Genomic DNA, 23,172 nt, shown 5'->3' with positions numbered 1-23,172 from the left:
TGAGTGCTGAAATGTATTGCATCAAAGTCGTCTGTCTTCCATTGCATAACTCGCTTTCGCTCCGGAGGCTCCGTCAGTACAAGAAGTGTTCATCGAAAGATTCATGGGATGAGTTTCTATAGCTGAGCAGTTGCATAGAATCCAGAGTTTACAATGCGCAATGCCAAGAGTCGGCTGGAAAGGTCTAAAGAATGACGTCATTGGTGGAAAAACCAAACATAACATCCTTATGTGCTTGTTGAACTGAGATGTTGCCATGGTCTTAAACCATGGGCATTAATATGACATAACCCTTCATTTGCGACTATTACTCTTAGGCTGGATTCACACGAGCATGTTACGTCCGTAATGGACGGGACGTATTTCGGCTGCAAGTCCCGGACCGAACACACTGCAGGGAGCCGGGCTCCTAGCATCATAGTTATGTACAATGCTAGGAGTCCCTGCCTCTCCGTGGAACTGCTGTCCAGTACTGAAAACATGTTTTCAGTACGGGACAGTTGTCCGGCAGCGAGGCAGGGACTCCTAGCGTCGTACATAACTATGATGCTAGGAGCCCGGCTCCCTGCAGTGTGTTCAGCCCGGGACTTGCGGCCGAAATACGTTCTGTCCATTACGGACGTAATGTGCTCGTGTGAATCCAGCCTTAGGGGACCTTTTCACTAGATTTTGGGACATGGCTGTCCATACAGTCCCAAGAGCATTAGGAAAACCAGGCACAATTGTTGGGCAACAAGGCTCATAGCGGACGTTCCAGGTCATCCCAAATGCAATGGTTGAGGTCAAGTTCGTATGCACCCAACTGAGCAAATTATTTTATATGGTCCTCACTTTTAAAACCAATGTCTATCTGTAGAATTTCAAGGTCAAACCATAAAACCCCCTAGTCTTTCCCCATTTAGGGGACATTTATAAATCCAGTATCTGATCCTACCGGATGCACCCACAAAACCTCCTAGAAATGCCCAATCTTAAGCATATTTATATAAGCTCACCCCTTTGGGGATCCGATTAGAGGGACAATCCCGCAAAAAAATGGATGGTTGGGAGGTATGCAAAAGGCTCTGCTCACATCACTGCAAAAAAGTGGGGTATTTAAATGATGTATTGAGGGTTCCTTTTCAGTAAAAGGAAAAACCCAAAACCCATAAGTTTAGTATATTTAAATCCGTTTAACAACCTTCCCCTTTATTTACACATGCCGCGTTCAGATCAATCCATCCATTAACCTCTACTGTGCTGTATTTAAAAAAAAAAAAGAAGAAAAGTTCAAGTGTCACTATCACATTGTTCTCCCGATTCATCTCACAACGGGCATGGAAAGACGCACTGGGCAGTACAGTTACTGAGGCAATCGTACAACACCTAAAGAGTCACTGTACATTTATAGCAACCGCAAACAAAAATCTTCTCCGCCCTCTGCACATCTGTTACCTGCATACAGAAGTATTGAAGTGTATTATAAAAAGCGATCAGATGATCACATAGTGAAGTCCCCTAGTCGGAATAATAAAAAAGTTAAAAAAAAGTTTAATAAAGTTTATAATAAATAAATATAAATTCAAAGTAAAAAAAAATGAAAAGCGTACTTTTTCCCCTGACAAAATGCTATCTTATAATAATAATAAAAAAAAAAAAGTAAAAACAACGTACACGTATTTGGTATCGCCGCTTCCGTAATGACCCCAACTATAAAGCTTTTACATTATTTAACCCGCTTGGCGAACGCTGTAAAAATAAAATAAAAAACAATGCCAGAATTGCTGTTTTCTGTTCATCCTGCCTTAAAAAATTTTGGGATAAAAACTGATCAAAAAGTCGCATGTACTCCAAAATGGTACCAATATAAACTACAAGTCATCCGGCAAAAAAAAAAACCCTAATACAGCTGAATCAGCGGAAAAATAAAAAAAGTTATGGCTCTTTAACTCCTACCCGCACGAGTAACTGTACGTCGTTGCATTAACGTTGCAAATCGCTGAATTTAAGGGGTTTCTAGCATATCGGCAGACCCAGGACCGAAATCACGGGGTTTGACGATAATTAGTATGGCAAACGGAAGACAAACAATGGCTTCCGTGTCTGCCATGGACGAAAGCCCATCAGGACCAACCTTTGGCTGGTCCTGATAGGCTTCCTGTCAGTGACAGGAAGTCACTGTGTCGTTCCCGATGCACACTGTCGGCAACAAGGTGTGCATCGGCAACTAGGAGATCAGCTGTCCCCGACAGCTGACACTCCAGTGTTGCCGATCAGCGGCTCATCGCTGCTGATTTCGGCAATTAAGCAGATAAATGTGGTACTCGATTGCGATCACCACATTTAGGGGGTTTGTAGCACATCAGCAGCCCCCATGCAATTGTGGGGGCTGCTGATGCTTGTGATGGCACCCGGAGGTCAGGCAACGGCCTCCGGGTCTGCCATGTATGCAAGCCTATGAGGACCAGCCTCATAGATAACGATGATGCTAGGAGCCCGGCTCCCTGCAGTGTGCTCAGTCCGGGAAATGCGGCCGACCTGCGGACCGTATATCACGGACTGAACACGCTCGTGTGAATCCGGCCTTACTGTGTAAAAGTAGTAGAACATAAAAAACTATATAAATTTGGTATCGTTGCAATCGTAACAACCCGCCGAATAGAGTTATTGTGTTATACTACACGGTAAACTAAGTAAATTTGGGACGCAAAAAAAAAAAAAGAGTCGAAAATGCTGGGGTTTTTTCTATCCACCCCAAAAAAAGTTAATCAATAAATGATATGTACCCCAAAATGGTGCTATTAAAAAATACAACTTGTCCCGCAAAAAACAAGACCTTATACAGCTATGTCGACACAAAAATAAAAAAAAGTTATAGCTCTTTGAATGAGACGATGGAAAAACTTAAAAAATAGCTTGGTATGGGGTACCTCGAAAAACTTTGCCGGCGGCATCCGCCGCAGTCACTTTTAGTCCACATGCCCACAATTTGTATTAGTGCGGTAAATCTGTAATACAGTACCGGCAAAGTAAAGTAAATTTCGAGTAATTGCAGAATTGTTCTGTGTGTAAATTGTCCTGCTATGCAGATTTTAAAATCCGCAGCATGTCAATTTATCTTGCGTTTACATCTCAGAATTGTATGTGACAAGTTTATAAAAACAAACGCACCAAAATCTGCAGCACATAATCCGCACCTGTTCCCGCGTCAATTTGTAAAAAATGCACCTAAAAACCTCAACATAAAAAAGGGCAGCAGATTTTACCTGCGTTTATCTAATTCTGCAACGTGTGCACGTAGCCCTAATCTTCTGGCGGGAGACGCAGTCAGCAACACTATTGGTGGCACCCATTTTTTTTTTAAAATGGCAGATGTCTGACAAGGACACCATCTTGTCATGGGTTTGACAGAAACTTCTGGGAACATTATATATATATATATGACCGGAGTGTGCGGACCGGTTGATTCATCTACCTTGCGACACCACAATACCTGTCGCCTAGGCAGCCAGACCGCCTGCTCTCCCGCTAACAATTATAAACTTCTGGAGGAGGTTTCTGTCGACGACAATATTACAGATACATAGAAAAAAATAGTAATACACAATCGGCTATAAACCTCTTATGGTTTTGACCCAAAGAAACGTAGGGGAATGTTAGAGTATACATGAATCTATATAGAATAGCAGAATCCTATGCTCCTGTGAGGACATCTTGTAAGATGCTGGTCGTCTATATTTGCAGCTAGTTATCATTATTATTATATAAAGTGTCTCACCAGGAGTCTTGTACATTATATTATTATACATGGCGGTAGTGTGGAGTAGCCGTGCCCCCTGAGTATAGTATATTGTAGGTGTAGGGCAGCCGGCTCTCCCTCCTCTCCTCGGTATATACACCACACTTTCAGGCTTCCCTCCCCCCGCACCCGCCGCCATCTTATTGTACATCCTCCTCCTCGGTTCTCTGTTCAGTGCGCCCCGGGGGCCTCGGCCTCCTCCCCTCACTCGAGGCTGCAGGAGGATGCCGGGCCCGAGGAGGAGTCATGAGTATGAAAGCAAGTGTGTGCCGCCCCAGGCACGACGACCCCTTGTCGGGGAAAGAGCCTCAGGAAAGCTCGGGGCTTGCGGGCCGGAGTAGGCCGCAGCCTGGAGAGCGGAGGCTGAAGAAGACTCAGGCCGGCCTAAGTGATCCGTGCGGCAAGCTCGCCTGCGAAGCGGGGGCCCTGGCTGATAAAGGGGCTGGGGGAGCTGCCGGGGCGGCGGTGACCGGGGCCGGGGCAGCTACTACGGCGGCCACTGGGCAAGGCCAAGCCCCGGCCTCGAGCTCAACTTCCCCGGGTCCTCACTGGAGACCGCCGTTGAGAGGGGGCGCCGGGGCTTGTCTCAAACAGATTGTTCTCCTACAACTGGACCTGATAGAGCAACAGCAGCACCGGATACAGGAGCGGGAGCGGCAGATCGGGGAGCTCCGGGCCGAGAAGGACACGGTAAGACGGGGGAACTACTCTACTAGAGGGGGAAACGAGGAACTTTAGTCCGGGGACGAGGCCTGTGTGGATGAGGGCGAATAACCGTGTAATACAGGGTAAAGCTGTACTGAGGAGCGGGCAGCCACTGACACACCACATATATACAATATATATCATCATCATGTACTGTCTAATGCTGCACGGAGCTCGATATATATATCATACTGTGCATTCACCTGTTAGTACTGTCAAGCATGGAGGTGTGTGTGTGCATATATATATATATATATATATATATATATATATATATACACACACACCTATATATTCTAATATCACTATAGGCATTCCATAATAGACTACACACGTGTGTGTGTGTGTGTGTATATATATATATATATATACACACACACCGTCGTTTATAGGGAGAAATAACGTCCTAACACACGACTAAAAGATACAATATACACATTTTCTTTGTATCGTTCGTATGTGTGTGTATATATGTATGTGTGTATATAATGCTAGCACTTCTGTCATACACAGCATTGTACTGTCAGTGTCACTCGTTACTGGATGCCATAGGAACAAACAAGTTCTGCACATTATATAATTATAATATCTCTCCTATGACACTATATAGTATGATAATCTAGTTAAATCCAGATCATTGTATGACTTCCTGGATAATCTTGGATATTATTTATCAACATTTGATTTATACTTTTCAGTGGTTTATCTCCTGGACTCTGCTGATCTGTAGGGATAGGCGGGGGTCACATCTACTATAATACACCCCATAACTGCATCATACACAACCTGTTACATTATACTCCAAATTGTCCCCGCCATTCATCCACCTCAGTATTATCATGTAGTCCCATTTATATTCCACCACAGTCCCATATACAGTACAGTCCCTGACATTTATCTATAGATTTTGTTTTCCATCATTGGTCTATCATCTTGATCGTGAACACGACTCAGGTTCGGCATGGTTAATATTTGAGTATAACGCATATGGGGATTTGTTGCCAGTTCCTCTGTCAGACCTATATAATGTATATATTTTATTTTCCCCACTGCAAGACAGCTCTGCTATACTGTATGCGTCTTGCGGCTAGACTGGAGGGAGGGTTTTTAAGGTTTTTTGTTTTTTTTTTTGGAAGAGAGAGGGAACTTGTTGTGGAGAGAGGGACGCTTGTGAGGGGGAGATTGACTATGTAGTGTGGCTGCATGAGCTGGTGCTGTAATGCTGGGGAATCTGCCTCACCAGCCCTCCATAGGAAGGACCCATGCAGGCTGAGGTAATGCCACCTCCCTCACCATCTTTCAAGACCCCCCCTTTTTTTTCCTTTTCTCTCTGCCCTCCCTCCACCCTATACACATTCATGAGAATCACACAAGACCATCATGGAGTTAGAGGGGGGGCGGTTTAAATGGGCTGCCATGGCAACGAAAAGGAGGATGGAATACCATGGATTTAAGGTTTGCTGAGAACATAGGGAGTCTCCAGATTCATTTATCCCCCCCCCCCCCTTTTTAACCTGCAAAATACTGAGGATGCGCTAGGCACAGTAATGGTTAATTGAATCCGAAAATCTGCAGAAGCTTGTATATGCAAGAGGAAGGTCTGCCCCCTTAACCCCTGCATTGCCATAGGAGCTTACATTTCAGTCTGCTGTAGGCCCCATTGACTGTGGATCCTTAGCTCATCGTTAACCCTTCTATGGCTAGATATCTGCAGGGACCAGGAATGCAGTCTTGTAAGGGGTTAAGCTGCTGCAGTGAGTTTGCTTGTCTGCATATAATTGAATAGAGAACCTTTTTGTTTTGCAATGATCTCCCCTTCATCTTTTATTGTACCCCCTGTTATGTTGTAGTGCTCCCCCAGGCATGGTGACCTGTCTGGTCCTGGCTTGTCGTGTGCTTGGTGTCTGGATTACTTCACATACACAGTGATTTGGTGCAATGCAGACTGTATGTGACTGCCGCTCTGTGTATGTCGGTCTCTGCTCCATCCCTCCCTATCACTTCTTTACGTTCTCCACCCCCATTACAGACTTACCTCCCCCTTATTTTAAAACTGGTCAAGCATCTGCTCAACTTTAATGTGATTCATAACTCGCTTAACCCTTTGCGGCATCAAAGTAGTTTCCTCCATAGTTGAAGCCCCCAATATTAACCACATGATGCTGTGTGAGAGATTTGTGCGCGTTCTCCCGTCTTGTTACTGTTTTGATCTATTCCTTATCAATGATTCTCCCAATAAAGATATATTTTTCTTCTTTCCCAGCTCCTGGCCCGCATTGAGCGGATGGAAAGACGCATGCAGTTGGTCAGAAAGGACAGCGAGAAGGAAAAACAGCGCACGTCTCAAAGCCGTGAATCGGCCGTCGACATGCCGGAGGGTCCCCTTCCAGAGAGCGCAGGGGGTGGGGAGTTTCCTCCAGAGGCCTCACCTCAGTTGCCAGGCCTTACCCCAAAGCCCTTCTCCTTTGGCAGAAATGCAAAAGGACACAAAAGGTTGGTAGAAGTCGATCACCCCCCCCCCCCCCCATTACTCTTATTAGAGAGCTGTACAAGAACTGGTAAATAAAATATTTAGTCTATCTAGCGAATGAAATATTTTTGTCGGATTGTGAATAAGTTAAAGGGAATCTCCAACTTCGCAGAATCTCCTTCAATAACGTTGAATACTTTCATGGCTGTAACCGACTGCTCCGCCGCTGCTTTACCATTCACTATGTGACTAAATTGCACTTCATCACCATCGACCTCTATGTTGTTCTCATGCAGATTAGTAATGCAGTGAAGGCATTGGCTGAAGGTTGCCAAGGAGAAGCTGTGGAAATGCTTAAATAAATTTATTTCGCAAAGGGTGAAATCCGCAACAAATCTGCATGTTATACGCCATGTGTGAATCCAGCATTAAAGGGGTTGTCCAGGTTGGGGCTGTTCTTTATACTGATGACCTACCCTGTGGATAGGTCATCAGTAGGGGTCCAACACCCGGACCCTGCAACGATCAGCTGTTCCGGCTTCCTCTGGGCGCAGGAAGCTATGCAGTGGTCAGTGCTGGAAGCAGAGGGCTCCAACCACTGAATAGAGGCCGTACTGCTCCTATTCAAGTGAATAGGAGCAGAGCTGCAGTAACACAACACAGCCCCTATACTGTGCACGGAGCCATCTGCTTCCGGCACTGACCACTGCATAGCTTTCTGCGCCCAGAGGAAGCCGGAACAGCTGATCGGTGCCGTGTCTGGGAGTTGGACCCCTACTGATAATATACTGATGACCTATCCTGTGGAGCAGATGGCTCCGTACACAGCATATGTGCCTGTGGATAGGTCATCAGTATAAAGGACAGCCCGAACATGGACAACCCCTTTTGAGGTGTAGAATGTCTTTTAATACCTTGTTATGGAAAGAAGTAACTACCTGTCATTGTTTTCTCTGCACTTCAGTCTATTCTGATGTTGGGGAGGGGGACTGGTGGAAAACTGTTGTGATGGATCTGCTGGAACCTGTGGTCCAGTGAGTCCTAGCACTGTAAGAATAGCCTTTATAGGTGTCATAATGTTTTTAGCCTGGAAGAAGGACCACGCCATATAAATACTTACAGGAAACTGGAAGATTCTTTTGAGGATTGTCTTTACCCAGGGTGAGGTAGGGACCTGAAAAAATGTCATGGGATAGTCTAGAGAAGGTTGTGTTCTTAGAAAGCATCTCTTTGACTCAGTGGATTTTAGTTTCTATCAGAAACCTGTTGTAGGCGGAACGCATCACCTTACAACAGAGAACTGGCCTCTTAACCGTAAAGGGGATTTATGTAAAAAAAACAAAAACTTCCAAGTGTATCATGCAAGATCTCAGTATATCTTTGTGTATTAATCCATAGCCGTTTAACTTGAGACCTGAACTAGGTCGTTTTACGCTTTGAGGGTTTTCAGCGGCCTTACTGATTTTCTTTCTACCTTGTAGGAAATCTGCCTTTGGCAGTGCAGAACACAGGACTCCTGTTAAGAGACTTACTTCTGACCTTGCCAAGATGAAGGGCAAGATGTCAAGGTTGCCAACAGAGGCAGAAGATGCAGAGCCTGGGGGTTCAGTGTCTGAGACGGGCTGTCGGAGAGAGCTGCGCAGCAAAGAGACACCGGAAAAATCTCAATCTCCAGCGGATACTCCCCTGAGGTCTGCATGGAGCAGCTCTGCGGCATCATCATTAAAAGACAGCGAACCAAACCCTGGCGAGATAGACTCCCAGCCCTACCTTGCCACTACGGACATGTATCTATGTCGGTGGCATCAGCCGCCTCCTTCCCCACTGAGAGAGCCCTCTCCCAAGAAAGAGGAGTGTGTGGCAAGTAAGAGGCTATTCTCTCATGTTTCTACCAGTTACCGATATTACACAGGGATGGAGATGGTACTGGGATCAGCAGATTTTATTATCCCTAAAACAGTTGGCTCTTGTTTGTATGGTTTCTGCTTTAATATGACCACTCCGGGCTCAATAGGCAGTTTGTGATGAAATCTCCAAATATTCCTCCTGTCTGCAGTTCCTCTTTCCGCAGGGGATTTAATAGCTTTTCCCTAAGATTAACCTCCTTATATCTCCCTTTACACCTATATCTTTCCTGTTGACCATCCGCAAGCTACAGGCTGTTCTCTGTCATTTACAGACTGCAGACTTTAAAAAAATTGTCAGTCTGTAGTTTGCTGATGAATTCACAGGATCACTTCACATAATTTGACGTACCCTATGCTCCACTTTTGCCCTCCAGTAAAATGGTGTTTAAAGGTATTTTTCCTCTGCCATTGCGCATAAATGTATTGCCTCCACTAAATTGAGTAATGTACCAATATAGTACTATTTAAACTTTTGCCCTGGGCCACATGTAAACAGTGTAGCTGCGGGTGATATCTTCCATAGTGACGTCACGTGGCCGCAGTGTCTAATAGCACTAGCGCTGTACTTGGCTTTACCAGCGGGTGCTTGAGCAGGATTTATAATAAGACCATACAGGTAAGTCACTAAGTAAGTGTATATATACCACTGAGGGTGTAAACGTGAGGCTGGGCACACATTGAACGTCTGATCCTGTCCAGCCTAGCGAAAAACTTCTGCTCCTTTATTTCAGCGATGGTGGAAGGTCTCCGCACCCGGAACCCCACCGACCACAACTTCTGATATGTCACTATGACATAGGTTGAAAAAAGTCACAGGTCCATCAAGTTCAACCTTTCTCAATAAATGACATATCAAAAGTTTTGTTAAAGTGCAGTTACTATTTAAGCAAAACTGCAAGGGACGATTTGGAGACCTTTTTAGAGCTCTAGCTGCAGTTCTCCGCGATACTGTTATCAGTCCCACCCTGTAAGAGAGAGAACGCCTGCAGTACTGTGTGCACTTCTGATAATAGCATTGTATACAATCCTCCAGTTTCTCTTGTATGTATTTCTTGAGTTGTGGTTTTGCAATACAGAAAGGTAAGTGGTCAACCTAATCGGCCGTGCGAGACTTAATTTCACAGAACCCTCACAGACTTCCGTCTTTTGAGGGATCTGTGAAGATGGGCAAAAATAGGACATGTCTTATTTTTTTACGGGCTGGTCACACACGGTCCATGTGAATAAACCCATAGAAGTACATTGATTTTAAAACAGCCGTGTGACAGCTGCTAAAAAAAAATAAAACAGCCGACACACGGCCGATTATGCCGTTTGTGTGAATAACCTCTAATAGATCGTTTGCTTGCAGCACGTTAGACATGTGTTAAACTTGTGATGATTAAGAATAGGTCCGTAATTTAGAATATGAATGTTTATTGCTAGTGTAAGTTCACCTTAGGTAAACCTACCAGGATATAATTAAGGAATTGGATGGATGACAATACACTTACAAAATCTAACCCTTACCAGCTCTGTCTAAGAAACCCGGTAAGATACCCATAAAGTGTTACAGTGGTGGGTCCTCGGAGAACCAGCTGTACAGTTCCCTGGACAGGGGTGCTGAATGTCCATACCACAGTCCTTCTGAAGCAGCCTTAATGAGGAGCCCTATCTATGGTTATCTCTCCGCTCTCCTTAGTCACAGGGTGCATTTACATAGGACTTTTTTTGCCACAATATTTTTAATTGCATTACAAAAAAAAATGCAGCAAAAGTCTCGTAGCCTAATGTTGTCAATTGAGACGACTTCCTAGTGTACAAAATGAAAGTTGAATTCTTGTTGCCATGACCGCTGCCATTCCCGTTTTTCATCCTGTATTATTTCTGTACTCAACACGTAGCTTATTGATTCAGTAATCACTTTAGTAAATATTGGGCATGACATGTCGAGTGATATCAAGGAGATTCGAAATTGAGAGGCAGCATTCTTTATCTAAATTGGTCCACAAAATGACTAGTATGTATGTATGTGCTCTGGTCAGGGATTCCGGTCCTGGGGAGCCTCCTGACGTTACTGTCCATATATGGACAATCATGCCAGCAGCGATACATGCTGGAGTCCCCGGCTAGGGCATTGGAGGTGCTCTCACCGGGGACTCCAGACACTACATACACGGCGGCTCTATATCCCCTGTGACTACGAGAACTTTAAAGCAGCCTGAGTCCCCAGCTGCTATCTTTTCTTTGGAAAGCCTCGTTACTGGATCTGCCCTGGGGTAGCCTGTGATGTAACTGGCCACTGTCATCACTGGGGCTACCCCAGGGAAGCTCCAGTGACATATGTTCCCCGGGCAGAGATAGCAGCCGGGGACTCCGGCTGTAAAGGTCTTGCGGGGGATAGAGCTGGCAGTGGGCAGGCAGTCTCTGCTACATCGGGAAGCTCCAGCAATAACTGTCCATATATGGACAGTTCCATCACTGAAACTTCCCGATGCATACATTTAACAGAGGCCTGTGACTGATGCTACGCAGTGGCGTACCTGTTAAACGTAGGACTAAAACACAATGTGAAGGGAACCTGCTGCCATACTGCTTACTTGGTCTATTAGAATGGAATTACTAGACAGACTGCAAGGAAACAGTGCCTCTAGTGGCTGAAAGAGAAAAATGCCAGAAAATCTTATTGATGCAACTCGATACCATTCTTTACCACAAAAAAGTTTTGTTTCATTGTGGGAAAGAAATATAACTTAGTGGGTATAGTGATTACATGTATGTGATCTATATTGCATAGATGTCTCAAACGTGCCCTTTGCATTATTATTATTTTTCCAGTTCCTTCATGGAGAGAGCATTCAATAGAACCTCTTCAGGACTTGAATGCATCAGACGTACCAGAGGTAAGCTCTACATAGGTATGAGAAGAGTCCGTCTTCATATTAAGCTACTTATTGGCGGTAAACCACCAGCATCTACAGTGTTCCCTTGTTTCTGCATGTACGTTATCATTTGTCATGCAGAAAAGGCTTTACATAGTATTTAATGGGCTTTTTAAGAGTCCTACTATGTGCTTAAAGGTAATCTGATACAGGGATAAACTTGGTTAGATGTCTAGTGAAAACAAGCCAGCAGTTGCTTCTGCATCCGCTGAGTGGTCCTGCTGAACTATGTAAATGGAGTGACCTCCTTAGCTGATTGATGTTGGGCCACGTGGCCAAATTCATGTCATCGAAGTAAGAAAGGGGTAGGTGCATGGGCGACTCAGCTGAGAGGGCCACTACATTTTGCATATAGGGCATGCTCAATTGCAGTACCCAGAACAGGAGTTGTGGCATCTGCTTGGTTGTATTTATTCAGGCACATAACAAGTTAAACGGGTCTGTCTGTTGTCCTTTGCCTAGTGCATTGGTGCCATTCATCTCCCATTAACTTTAACAGGCAATCTGGTTGAAATACACTTTTGCTAGCAAGTACTTTTTAGAAAGCGTGATATGCAGTAGAAATGTTTACCTCTCGGAAGGAAATTTGGATTGCTGTGATTAAGATGACATTTGGGAAACCTCCTCCACATCCTGTGCTCTCTTTCTAGAATCTGGATGATGCCGTGTTTGCGAAGAGACATGCCAAGTTAGAGCTAGATGAAAAGAGAAGAAAAAGGTAAGGATGATAGAATGTCACACATAGTATATGGCAGGGGCATCTTGGTGGCCTTGCATTCATTCTGTCATACACTTCCAATAGGTGGGACATTCAGAGGATTCGTGAGCAGCGAATCCTGCAGCGACTACAGCTGAGGATGTACAAGAAAAAGGGGAATCAAGAGAGTGAGCCAGAGGTCACCTCCTTTTTCCCCGAACCCGATGATGGTAGGTCTGGATTGGCCTGTGGTTTCATTGCTCTTAGGAGGTAGCGTTTAAGCCATGCATTTGTTTTTTAGAAACTATTAGATTGGGGCGAAGACCCAAAAACAACATGGTTGCGCTGACCTGGGGTCTCCAACTGCTAAGATCAGAGAGAGCTATGTCTCCCTCAGTGGCCATATAGGGTGACTTAAAGGGACGGTCATGTGCTAACCATTTCTCCACGCTGAATGTTAACTTTTTTTTTTTTTTATCACTAGTGGAGTCTGTGATGATCACCCCCTACCTCCCTGTTGTGGCATTTGGACGGTCCTTGCCGAAAATTACCCCACAGTAAGTACACATTAATTAACAATACACATCTTATTTTTGTATGCATGCAGATGCGGTCAGAAATCAGTGCTTGGGGATGAAGTTTACAAGTGAGTATATTCTGAAGTTAGAGCACGTTCAGTTCATAAAAAGAAACGGTCACAATGACAATACTTTATATTCGCATGTATAAGATGCAGGCGGGCAATGTAAGGTAGGGGGGGGGGGTGTTATGTCCCGGTTTACTGGCCAAGATGGATTTCCTGTTTGTTTTTTGTCCTCATAGAGATTGTTGTGAATTGTGTCCGCAGTTTTTGCTTACACTGGTTTTACTCTTCCCTACAGGAGTTTTGAGCTCCCCTGGCTGGATGAGCGGAGTCGATGCCGTATTGAAATGCAGAAAAAGCAGACTCCACATAGGACGCCTCGTAAATAGCCTGGGACCCCTTGTCTTGTGACAACCTATAAATATTGAATAAAATGCACTGCAAGTTGATGTATACAAAATCCAAGGGGTTTATGCTGCCTTTCTCTTTAACCTCAAGTGTGGCCTCCAATGTGTATCAGACCCCACTGGCTTTGAAATTGTTCACTCAAAGAATCGGATTACCCATTTTTAGTGGTGTCTCTGAGCAAGTTTCAAATCGAATATTTCTTCAAAATGTTTCTGGAGCAGACATGATGTCATTGTTTTGTTTGCATTAATAGACTTTGTGGCTTATTTGTATTGTGCGTACTGCATGGTATATGCAGAGCATACGTCGTCGTCCACCCCCCCCCCTTCATTTCAACGTCAAGCTTTACTAACCTCGCTCTTCAGTTTGTGTTTAAATGTTCTATATTTCAATTGGCAAAAGGAATTCTATGGACATAAAAGGGACTCCACATGCTGGAATAGTCAATCCATTAAAACCTCCAATTGCCTTTTACATGATGCCAAATCATTTGATAGTTTTATGTTCCGATTGACTTAGGTGAAGCAATAGTATGGGGTGTGGGTGATGTACACTAAAGGGGTTTTCCCAAAATCATGAATAATCACCAATCGTGAGAACGGGGATCCCGAACTCACAGATCCTCCTCACTGAACCCTCCAGACGAGCATGCGCCTGTCAGGCTGGGTTCACACGACCTATTTTCAGACGTAAACGAGGCGTATTATGCCTCGTTTTACGTCTGAAAATACGGCTCCAATACGTCGGCAAACATCTGCCCATTCATTTGAATGTGTTTGCCGACGTACTGTGCAGACGACCTGTTATTTACGCGTCGTCGTTTGACAGCTGTCAAACGACGACGCGTAAAAATACAGCCTCATAGACTCCAATGAAAACCGCTCCAAAAACGGACGTAGAAAACGGCGCGATTAACGCCGCGAAAAATGCGAGTTGGTCAAAAAACGTCTGAAAAGCAGGGTCTGTTTTCCCTTGAAAACAGCTCTGGATTTTCAGACGTTTTTGGTCACTACGTGTGCACATACCCTCACGGTCTACGTCTGAAACAGACGAGCTCTGTACTTGCCTGTTTCTGTCATTTCCATGGACATTGAATGGAGCGGCAGCGTGCATGCTTAACCGCCACTCCATTCAATGCCCTCACTGCAATCAAGCAGTGAGGAGGATCTGGAGGTTCAGGACCCTCATTGTCTCGATTGGTGGGGGTCCCAGCGATCCGAATATTATCACCTATCCTGCGGATAGGTGATAATTTATGATTTTGGAAAAACCCCTTTTAAGCTGTTCCATGACTAAGACATAAGTGGAATTAATATTTACAACATTAAGGGTATGTGCACACACACTAATTACGTCCGTAATTGACGGACGTATTTCGGCTGCAAGTAGTGGACCGAACACACTGCAGGGAGCCGGGCTCCTAGCATCATAGTTATGTACGATGCTTGGAGTCCCTGCCTCGCTGCGGGACAACTGTCCCGTACTGTAATCATGTTTTCAGTACGGGACAGTTGTCCTGCAGCGAGGCAGGGACTCCTAGCGTCGTACATAAGTATGATGCTAGGAGCCCGGCTCCCTGCACTGTGTTCGGTCCGGGACTTGCGGCCGAAATACGTCCGTCAATTACGGACGTAATTAGTGTGTGTGCACATACCCTAAGTCTCCGACCTCTTTGTTTCACACCCACGTTGAACACTGTCTAATCCTAACGTTCGCCACCTCAAAACAAACAGCTACAGCATTAACAGAAAGACTTCTGTTATGGCGGACCTTCTATATAGTCTCTATAATGTAACGAAGTCTTTCTAGTATGCATAACATGTGTCCTTATCCCATCAAATACAGTCCAGAATCAGATTGGTATTCCTATTACTACTTGTATCATCCATTTGCCTGTCTCTGCTCCTTGCAGTACTGTGCCTACTGACCTGCTGTCCCTTTATAGAATAGCGCCCTCTACCTGTTATCCCTTGCATATGTTCTGACTGCTTGTCTCTCATGCTTTATATGTATAGAGTAGTAGGAAATGTCGCCAATCTGTCTTTCAGTGCATTTCCACCTTTTTGGTTTCCTGTCATTTCAAGTCAAATGAATTAGATGGTCTAGAGCGGTCAAAAGTGCTTTGCATGTCGTGCGCATGAAGTGGAAGCAGCCATTTTGTACTAATCAGTCACTTTTTTTTTTTTTTAATGACCGGTCAATCAAGCGTGTCATAAATCACATCAGGGAGGTCCTTTTCCTTGAAACTAGGGAAATAAATGGTTCCATACTGTAAAGTTGACATGCAAGCTCATAGTACAAAATGGCTTCTTCCACGCTTCAATGTCTTACAAAATGTCTACCGGCAGAAGTAGTAAATTTCTTGGCCCACAAGCCAAGACGGTACAAGCTCCTATCCGCATTTTTGTCTTCAATATGTAATAGGCAAATTATCTGAAACATTTTTTACCTCATGAAAAGCTAAAAATCGTCCGTTCCTCAAGAAAGAGATGACCTTGACTGTCTCCCATCTGCAAGACGAGAGCAAAAAGTTCAAGCACTGTGAAAGGAAACGTGACATTGCGTTCTTTGCCAGCGGGGCCTGCATTGCATTGATATCGGGGTGGTGCCTGAACTATATGTCACAGTGCAAAAACAGTTTACATTTTCACAAACTCTTCACCTTTCTCACAGTTCATTTTTTATTTTTTTTTTCTAATGTGTAAAATATTTTGTTTCAGTGTAAATATTTTAAAATGAGTAATGTCTTGGGAAAAATTGTCCTTTTTTTTTTCGTCTTTGTAAATAAAGCTTGGGGAGATTAAAGTTGAGTATTTTCCAGGTTCGATCACCAGTGTTTTTGGGAGGGCTGTGGGATATGTTACAGGCTTGTTATGTTTTTTGAGCATTGAGAATCAAGTTTTTATTTCTTTCCCCTTTTATTTTATTTTTTAAAAGAAACAATAAAACTGGAAAACTTGTTTTGGGGAATATTTCCCTTGTAAGAGTTTTGTCTTGTATTATAGTTATATTCTCTTATTTTCAGTGCTAATCAATGATTTCAGTTCTTCGAGGTGTCTTTGGGTGTAGAAAAAGATGTCTATCAAGGCATATGGATGTTATAGGGGAAACCCCTGCTCGGGATCCATCCCCTATGGGCAATAGTGAAGAGCCACTAAAAATGGCCTCTTCAGCAGACCGGTCCATGTATTACATAGTGGGCCATTCGTTGGAGGGGGAAACGTTTGGCTGGATGATAATCTTCCCCTGGTGATGACGGCTGATTGCCGGGGGTTTTAACTCCTACATCTCTATCACTAAAGCAATATATGCCTGTCGCTGTCTTAGGGTCCATTCACACAGGCGTACTTTTGGTCCCTCTTACATCCGTATTTCTTGCCGTAAATAAACGCAGGGGATAAACTGGTGTAACATGGACCTTAGGCCTCATGCACACGACCGTAGCCGTGTGCACGGCCGTGATTTTCGGGTCGGCCGGATGCGGACTGTCAGCCGCGGGCCGCCCGCAAATCGTACGACATGCACATGGCCGCCGTCATTGGTTTCAATGAGCCCGGACTGCAGAAGATGTCCGTAATAGGACATGCCCGTTCTTTCTGCGGTGCGGGTTCCCGGGCCATGCACGGACCGTAAAAACTACGGTCGTGTGCATGGCCCCATAGAAAAGAATGGGGCCGCAATTCTCCCGTGGATTTTCGGGGGAATTGCGGCCGCAAAAACACGTTCGTGTGCATGGGGCCTTAGTCTTGTGAATGTGTTATGTACCTCAAATGCAGGACAGCCTCGACATGTTGCGTTCAGGACCCAGTTACGCTCGGTTTACAGCATATTTCGTTTTTGTTTTTTTCATGCCCTTCGCCAAGTTGTACATGTTTTTAGAGAAATGGACACTTCTCACAGGTTTATTTTATAGATGCAGCTTTGTGCTACGTCACCAACAAATGGAGACAAACCCTAACTTTAACTCAATTTAGTTTGCATGAGTATAGAAAGCGATCATATTTTTCTATGTATGTTCTGTCAGACCCCCCCCCCCCTCCCAATAAAATAAAATGTAGGCAGTAAACACACTTCCTAGTACGATGGCTATGTTCACACAACAGTGGAATTGGTAAAAAATCTGCGGAAGAAACCCGAGGCTGACCCTCTGATTTCTGCCATGGTTTTGTAGTAAAACCATTATGACCATTATGACACTGGATATTTATAAACAGAAAAGCACGTGGTGCTTTTCTGTTTGCAAACATACTTTTGACTGCTGTTGAGCGAATCATGAGCGTCACACAGAAGTGCTTCCGTGTGGTGCGCGTGATTTTCACGCACCCATTGACGTCAATGCACGAAAAACGCAGAAATATAGGACCTGTTGTGAGTTTTATGCAGGGTACTCCCGCTGCGCAAAAATCACTGACAGTCTGCACGGCCCCATAGACTAGCATAGGTCCATGTGACGCGCGTGAAAAACCCGCGCGTTGCACGGATGTATTACACGTTCGTGTAAATCCGCCCTTACCCTGTACTGATCTTGATTAGAATCCAGAGCTGCATTTATAATTCTGCTGGCTTCAGAGCTTACATCTGCTCACTTGATTTCTGCACAGAGCATGCTTGTGTAATCTTCACACCAATAACCACTGCCTGTGAGACATCTGTCAGGGTCTGGAACCCCCGGCTTTTCCTGCAGTGGGTATGTCAATACCCATAACTAGTACGTCGCTATTGACTGATGAGCACTTATCAGCCTGATTGTTGGAATGGGCAGAAACATTGGGACCTGCACCTATCAGGGAGCACTTATGGAATGTGTTGCGGCCAAAGTCGCTGTGGAGCCCTGGCCTAATGAAATTTATGTACAAAATGACCCATCTTTAGACCGCTGTATTTGGGATCGGCATATACAGTACTAATGTATCCCAATTGGGGCATGCATACTGCTATATAAATATCCAGCAGTGTACAGAGGTTTTTTTTGTGTGCTTCGTCAGATGCCGTATATTGGGCCCAGTTCTCTACATGGTTTCCACATGGAACAATGTGGGCTTTCAATACTGTGCACAATAAGGTTCTGTATTGTGCCTCATACACATACAGGCAAAAATACACACTGCACAAGGTCACATTCACACGAACGTAGCCCGCCTTGGACGTCAAAAACTTCCGTATTCCAGGTCCGAGTTGGACCCGTGCGGGACGCGTTGTCACGAATCCCCCACAAACCACAGTCTATGAAGGGAATGCGTGACACGCAGGAAAATAGGACATCCTATTTTTCAACGGACCGTTCACATGCTCCATTGAAACAACAGTCGTGTGAACGGCCCCATTGAAATACTTGTTTTAACGGCTGTCACACGGACAAGATTCACGTTCGTGTGAATGAGCCCTTATACATAAATGATAGCAAAAACATACCAATAGGGAATTTAGATTGTGAGCCCGAATAGGAACAGAAGTGAGGACAACCGCTGTACAGCGCTGTGGAATATGTTGGCGCTATATAAGTAACAAACATATATAAAACATAAAATGGTGTACATGCCCTTTAAAATCCGTAGATCAGCCATCCGACGTTTTCCCTTTACGCTCTATGTATTAGCCAGGAAAATCTCCAGACGTATGCTATGGTATATCATATATACAGTATATACCTTCATGTAAAAAAAAATAAAACACATACTGCACCAAATGCTTTTTTATTCCACTGTATAAAAAAACCTACAGCAGACTATGCTTTCCCAAACAGGTAAAAATAAAAAAGGGCACTATTTTGGCTTCTGTACAATGCAGTTCTATTAGTGGCAAGACGCCAAACGGTACTGCGGACAATTATTGATCAGTAACCATATCAGCTTCTACATACTCTCCGTGATGAACGCAGCTCAGCCGCAAATGACTGGATTGGCTGTGTGCTTTCTATAAGACCACGATCACACACACAGTTTTGATGCAGTTTCTTGAGCCAAAGCCAAAAGTAGATCCAAAAGGAAATAAAGGTATAAATAAAATACTGATGCATCTCCTTTCTTTGGCATCCACTGCTGTGTCTGGCTAAAAAAACAAAAACTGCGTGTGTGATCCTGGACGTAGGGTCTTCAATCTGTATATGCAAAACAAAAACATTGTAATGAGTTACGTTTAAAAAAAAAAAGCACAGATACAAGGAGATGCAGCAGGTTTTATTATCCTGTACGCATTGGGTGGACTGAACCTTCAGAGGAGATAATCCATCATATAAAACCCCTGTGACGTTGCGGTTTTCTAAAATAGCACAATGGGTATGTGTGACTGCCGAGGGAGGGGCTTCATGACCATAGGAGTCTGTGACCTGCACGATAAGGACAGAGTACCACAAAGCATGCTGGGAGTTGGAGTACCTGCTCTCAGCTTTAACGTAATACAATAAATCTAAGTGACTGCACTAAAGACCCTTTTACATCGGCCGGTGCAGCGAGCGCCGATCAATGAGACATCGTTGATCGGCGCTCGTTTTCTCCTGTCACACGGAGCTATGGATGGAGACGAGCGGTCGTTACTCCGATCACTCGTCCCCATATATTATTATCATGTCGGCAGCACATCTCCCTGTTTACACAGGAGATGTGCTGCCGACAACGATGATATTTCACTTTTTTAAAACTATACGATCAGCAGATGATCGAGCGCTTGCTCGTTCATCTGCTGATCGTTCCCATGTTTACACGGGGCAACTATCGGCAACGAGCGTTATATGAATGCTCGTCTACCCGATAACCGTCCTGTGTAAAACCCCCTTAAGGCTAGATGATCGCCTAGTCCCACCAAAATCGGATTCGGCCGACATACATTGATGTGTATGGCCACCTTAACCGCTTCAGGACCGGGCTATTTTGATCATTCAGGACAAGACACAGTTTAGCCCTTTTTAGCACTCGTTAGTTAAACGGCTATAACTTTTTTATTTGTTGGACTAGCGATGTGATTTTTGCGATGTTTTAATTGTAGACAATGCAGGTTTCTTTTTTTATCATTTTTATACACATCCTTTTTTCTATTTTAGAATTTTTACGATTAAAGTTTGAAAATAGTCAAAAAAAAAAGCTTTTGTACTCTTTAGCTATTTTTTTTCTGGTAATATCATAGTTTTACCCAAAAATACACCTTTTAGTTGTGATCGGCATTGTCTACCGTAAATGTTAATATATTACATGTCTATTTTAGGGTAATTGGCTCAGGGCTAGCGTTACGCCAATGATTGGCGGGGGGAACGTTTTTTTTGGGGTGGCTGTTTTATGTGTAATATTATTCAAAATTTTTGCACTTTATTTTACTTTTATTTTTTTATTATTATGGTCTGTCCCTCAAAGGTCAGACCTTTGGGGGACTTTATATTTGTTTTCTTTCTTCTTTTACACATGTCACACATGTACAAGTGTCTCAACAACACCAAGTATCAGTGAGACATTAGCCCACTCCCTGCTGGACACATCATGTAACCTAGCGAACCCCATTGTAAAGCAAAGGGGTTTGTCAGACGCCGTTGGTATCGGTTATAAAAATGAATCTGGTAACGGATCACGGTTTCTATTATAAACGGAAACCACAAGTGTGAAGAAAACTTTTCAGAGACACTCGAGTGAATTTGTTTATTGTGGCCCTATTTGTACTGTACACCTGGTAAGAGGTAGGGCAGGTCATCCTCTACGGGTATGTGCACACACACTAATTACGTCCGTAATTGACGGACGTATTTCGGGCCGCAAGTCCCGGACCGAACACACTGCAGGGAGTCGGGCTCCTAGCATCATAGTTATGTATGATGCTAGGAGTCCCTGCCTCGCTGCAGGACAACTGTCCCGTACTGAAAACATGTTTCCAGTACGCTACTAGTTCCACAGCGAGGCAGTGACACCTAATATCATAGATAACTATGACACTAGGAGCCCGACTCCCTGCAGTGTGTTCGGTCCGGGAAATACTGCCAGCATATGGTCCGTATATCACGCACCGAACACGCTCGTGTGAATCCGACCTAACCGGGTGCTTTGTTGCCAAACTATCCCAGACACATTGAGCGTCTCATAGGAATGCATAGTGAAAGCGACTTCCAGTCCACGCAGCATACACTGTAGGAATCGACCGGTCATGTGACATAATTAAAAGGAAAGAAAGGTATTACGAAAAGACTGATGCATCTCCTTTTTTGTGTGTGCATTTCTGTATTTGGCTAGAAAAACTGAGCCAAAAACTGCATCAAAACTGTGTGTGATTCTGGCCTTATACTTTTCCGTCTTGTTGGAAGCTTTGGCTTTGGCTAAAAAAAAAACAAAAAGAACTGCATGTGTAATTATTTTTTTCCGTCAAATTGCGTATGGATTAGAGTGAAAAAAAGCTTTATATGAAATCAGAGGCATGTGGAGGTACAGGTGGCCCCCATAGGCTGTTATTACAGCACTCCAAAATTGGGAACCTTAATAAGACAGTGTGCACAAGGTCTTACAGAGGCATCAAATTTTGAGCAATGGACCCACAAGAAAATAAACCATTGCTCCAAACCATACAAGCAACAATATTAATATATGTGACCCCCTCCCCCCCCGTATACTTGGGTAAGATTTATAAAAACTAGTTTACAGGGGTCCTTTCGTCTCTACAACCCCTTAGGGTATGTTCGCGCGGCCTATTTACGGACGTAATTCGGGCGTTTTTGCCCCGAATTACGTCCGAAAATAGCGCCTCAATAGCGCCGAAACATCCCCGTAATTTCAGCCGTAACGGACGCCCTCGTGTGAACATACCCTTATAATAGGGTCTATTAGAAAATATGACATCATACATAGAGTTCTCTGCTCATGACCCCAATTTTATGAGCCAGCGCCGCTGATAAAATACCGCCACTCGTTCTGGTAGACCCACCCAGGGATATATTATATAGAAGACCAATCACTTAGACGTCTGCCATGTAAGGGTACGGTCTCCCACATAGCGGCAACCGCAGGCGGCCAAAACCACACCAACATGCAGTGGCCAATAAATGCACAATTGAAACTGTGGTATTACTGGTGAAATCGTGAAACCATTGGCCACGGCATGTGGGCTTAGTTTCGTCCACTTGTTGCTGCCGGAACTTGCAAGCGCATCCTAATACTACACTTTAGGTTTAAGGAGCCCTCTGACAATATCAGCTATTTTCCAGGAGCCTTACCCGCTGGGAAACCCGACCGGTTGGAAAATTTAAAAAAGCACCTCTTACTACTTTTATTATTGTAGAACCAGCCATGCTGTTACTTACTCGAAGGTAGAGAACCCCTTTAATGCAGCCTAATGTTGTCAACCGTGGGAACTACAGCTGCTGTGAAACTACAATTCCCAACATTCCCTGGCTTCCTTTTGCTGCAATAATAAAGCCTTAGGCGGCCAGGGCATGCTGGGAGTTTTAGTTTCACAGCAGCTGGAGTGCCGAAGGTTGCTCACCCCTGCACCTGTGGCATGGAGACTGGTTGGCTATATTGCTTGGCCGCACTCCTTATACAACCTACAAAATGGCGTCCCTCACGTGTTCACACACTGCATCCAAAGACATTACTATAGCAACACACTAAAAAAACAAAATAAGATGGAAGCACCAGCACCTCACCTAACCCCCTACAGAGATACGTCAACACTACGAACACACAGCTACATTCCCGCAATGCATTATGGAAGAGCTGCTCTCATATCGCGTTAT

General features: G+C 44.3%; 2 protein-coding genes across 6 annotated transcripts in view; one reads left to right on the top strand and one right to left on the bottom strand.

The window, feature by feature from the left end:
• Positions 1 to 23,134, bottom strand: part of NR1D1 (nuclear receptor subfamily 1 group D member 1) — a 58,700-nt gene extending 35,566 nt beyond the window's left edge. For 2 of the 5 annotated variants that reach the window (XM_075846372.1, XM_075846375.1), the window contains exons 1-2: positions 15,919 to 16,016; positions 12,353 to 12,476 (exon numbers count right to left, since the gene is read on the bottom strand). The gene's annotated coding sequence lies outside the window, so the exon portion shown is untranslated. Of the gene's footprint in view, positions 1 to 3,757; positions 4,346 to 12,352; positions 12,477 to 15,918; positions 16,017 to 23,082 lie in introns of those variants that run through there. The other 3 variants (XM_075846374.1, XM_075846376.1, XM_075846373.1) reach the window with 2 other exon arrangements.
• MSL1 (MSL complex subunit 1) lies at positions 3,765 to 13,521 on the top strand. The gene is made up of 8 exons (XM_075846377.1): positions 3,765 to 4,468; positions 6,747 to 6,976; positions 8,435 to 8,817; positions 11,678 to 11,742; positions 12,432 to 12,499; positions 12,584 to 12,708; positions 12,963 to 13,035; positions 13,360 to 13,521. The coding sequence occupies exons 1-8, from the start codon at positions 4,025 to 4,027 to the stop codon at positions 13,448 to 13,450; spliced, it is 1,479 nt and encodes a 492-aa protein (XP_075702492.1). The 5' UTR covers positions 3,765 to 4,024; the 3' UTR covers positions 13,451 to 13,521.
• Positions 23,135 to 23,172: the final 38 nt, after the last annotated feature.

The sequence above is a fragment of the Rhinoderma darwinii genome, chromosome 13 (assembly GCF_050947455.1).
Source record: "Rhinoderma darwinii isolate aRhiDar2 chromosome 13, aRhiDar2.hap1, whole genome shotgun sequence".
Taxonomy (NCBI): domain Eukaryota; kingdom Metazoa; phylum Chordata; class Amphibia; order Anura; family Rhinodermatidae; genus Rhinoderma; species Rhinoderma darwinii.
This window is presented reverse-complemented; position numbering and strand designations above follow the sequence as displayed.

Bases quoted from the DNA above. Each gene is read 5' to 3' on its own strand.
- MSL1 (XM_075846377.1), top strand. From the start codon at position 4,025: ATGAGTATGAAAGCAAGTGTGTGCCGCCCCAGGCACGACGACCCCTTG. The intron at 12,500-12,583 runs GTAAGGATGATA...CACTTCCAATAG, and splicing joins GATGAAAAGAGAAGAAAAAG to GTGGGACATTCAGAGGATTC. The intron at 12,709-12,962 runs GTAGGTCTGGAT...TTTTATCACTAG, and splicing joins TTTCCCCGAACCCGATGATG to TGGAGTCTGTGATGATCACC.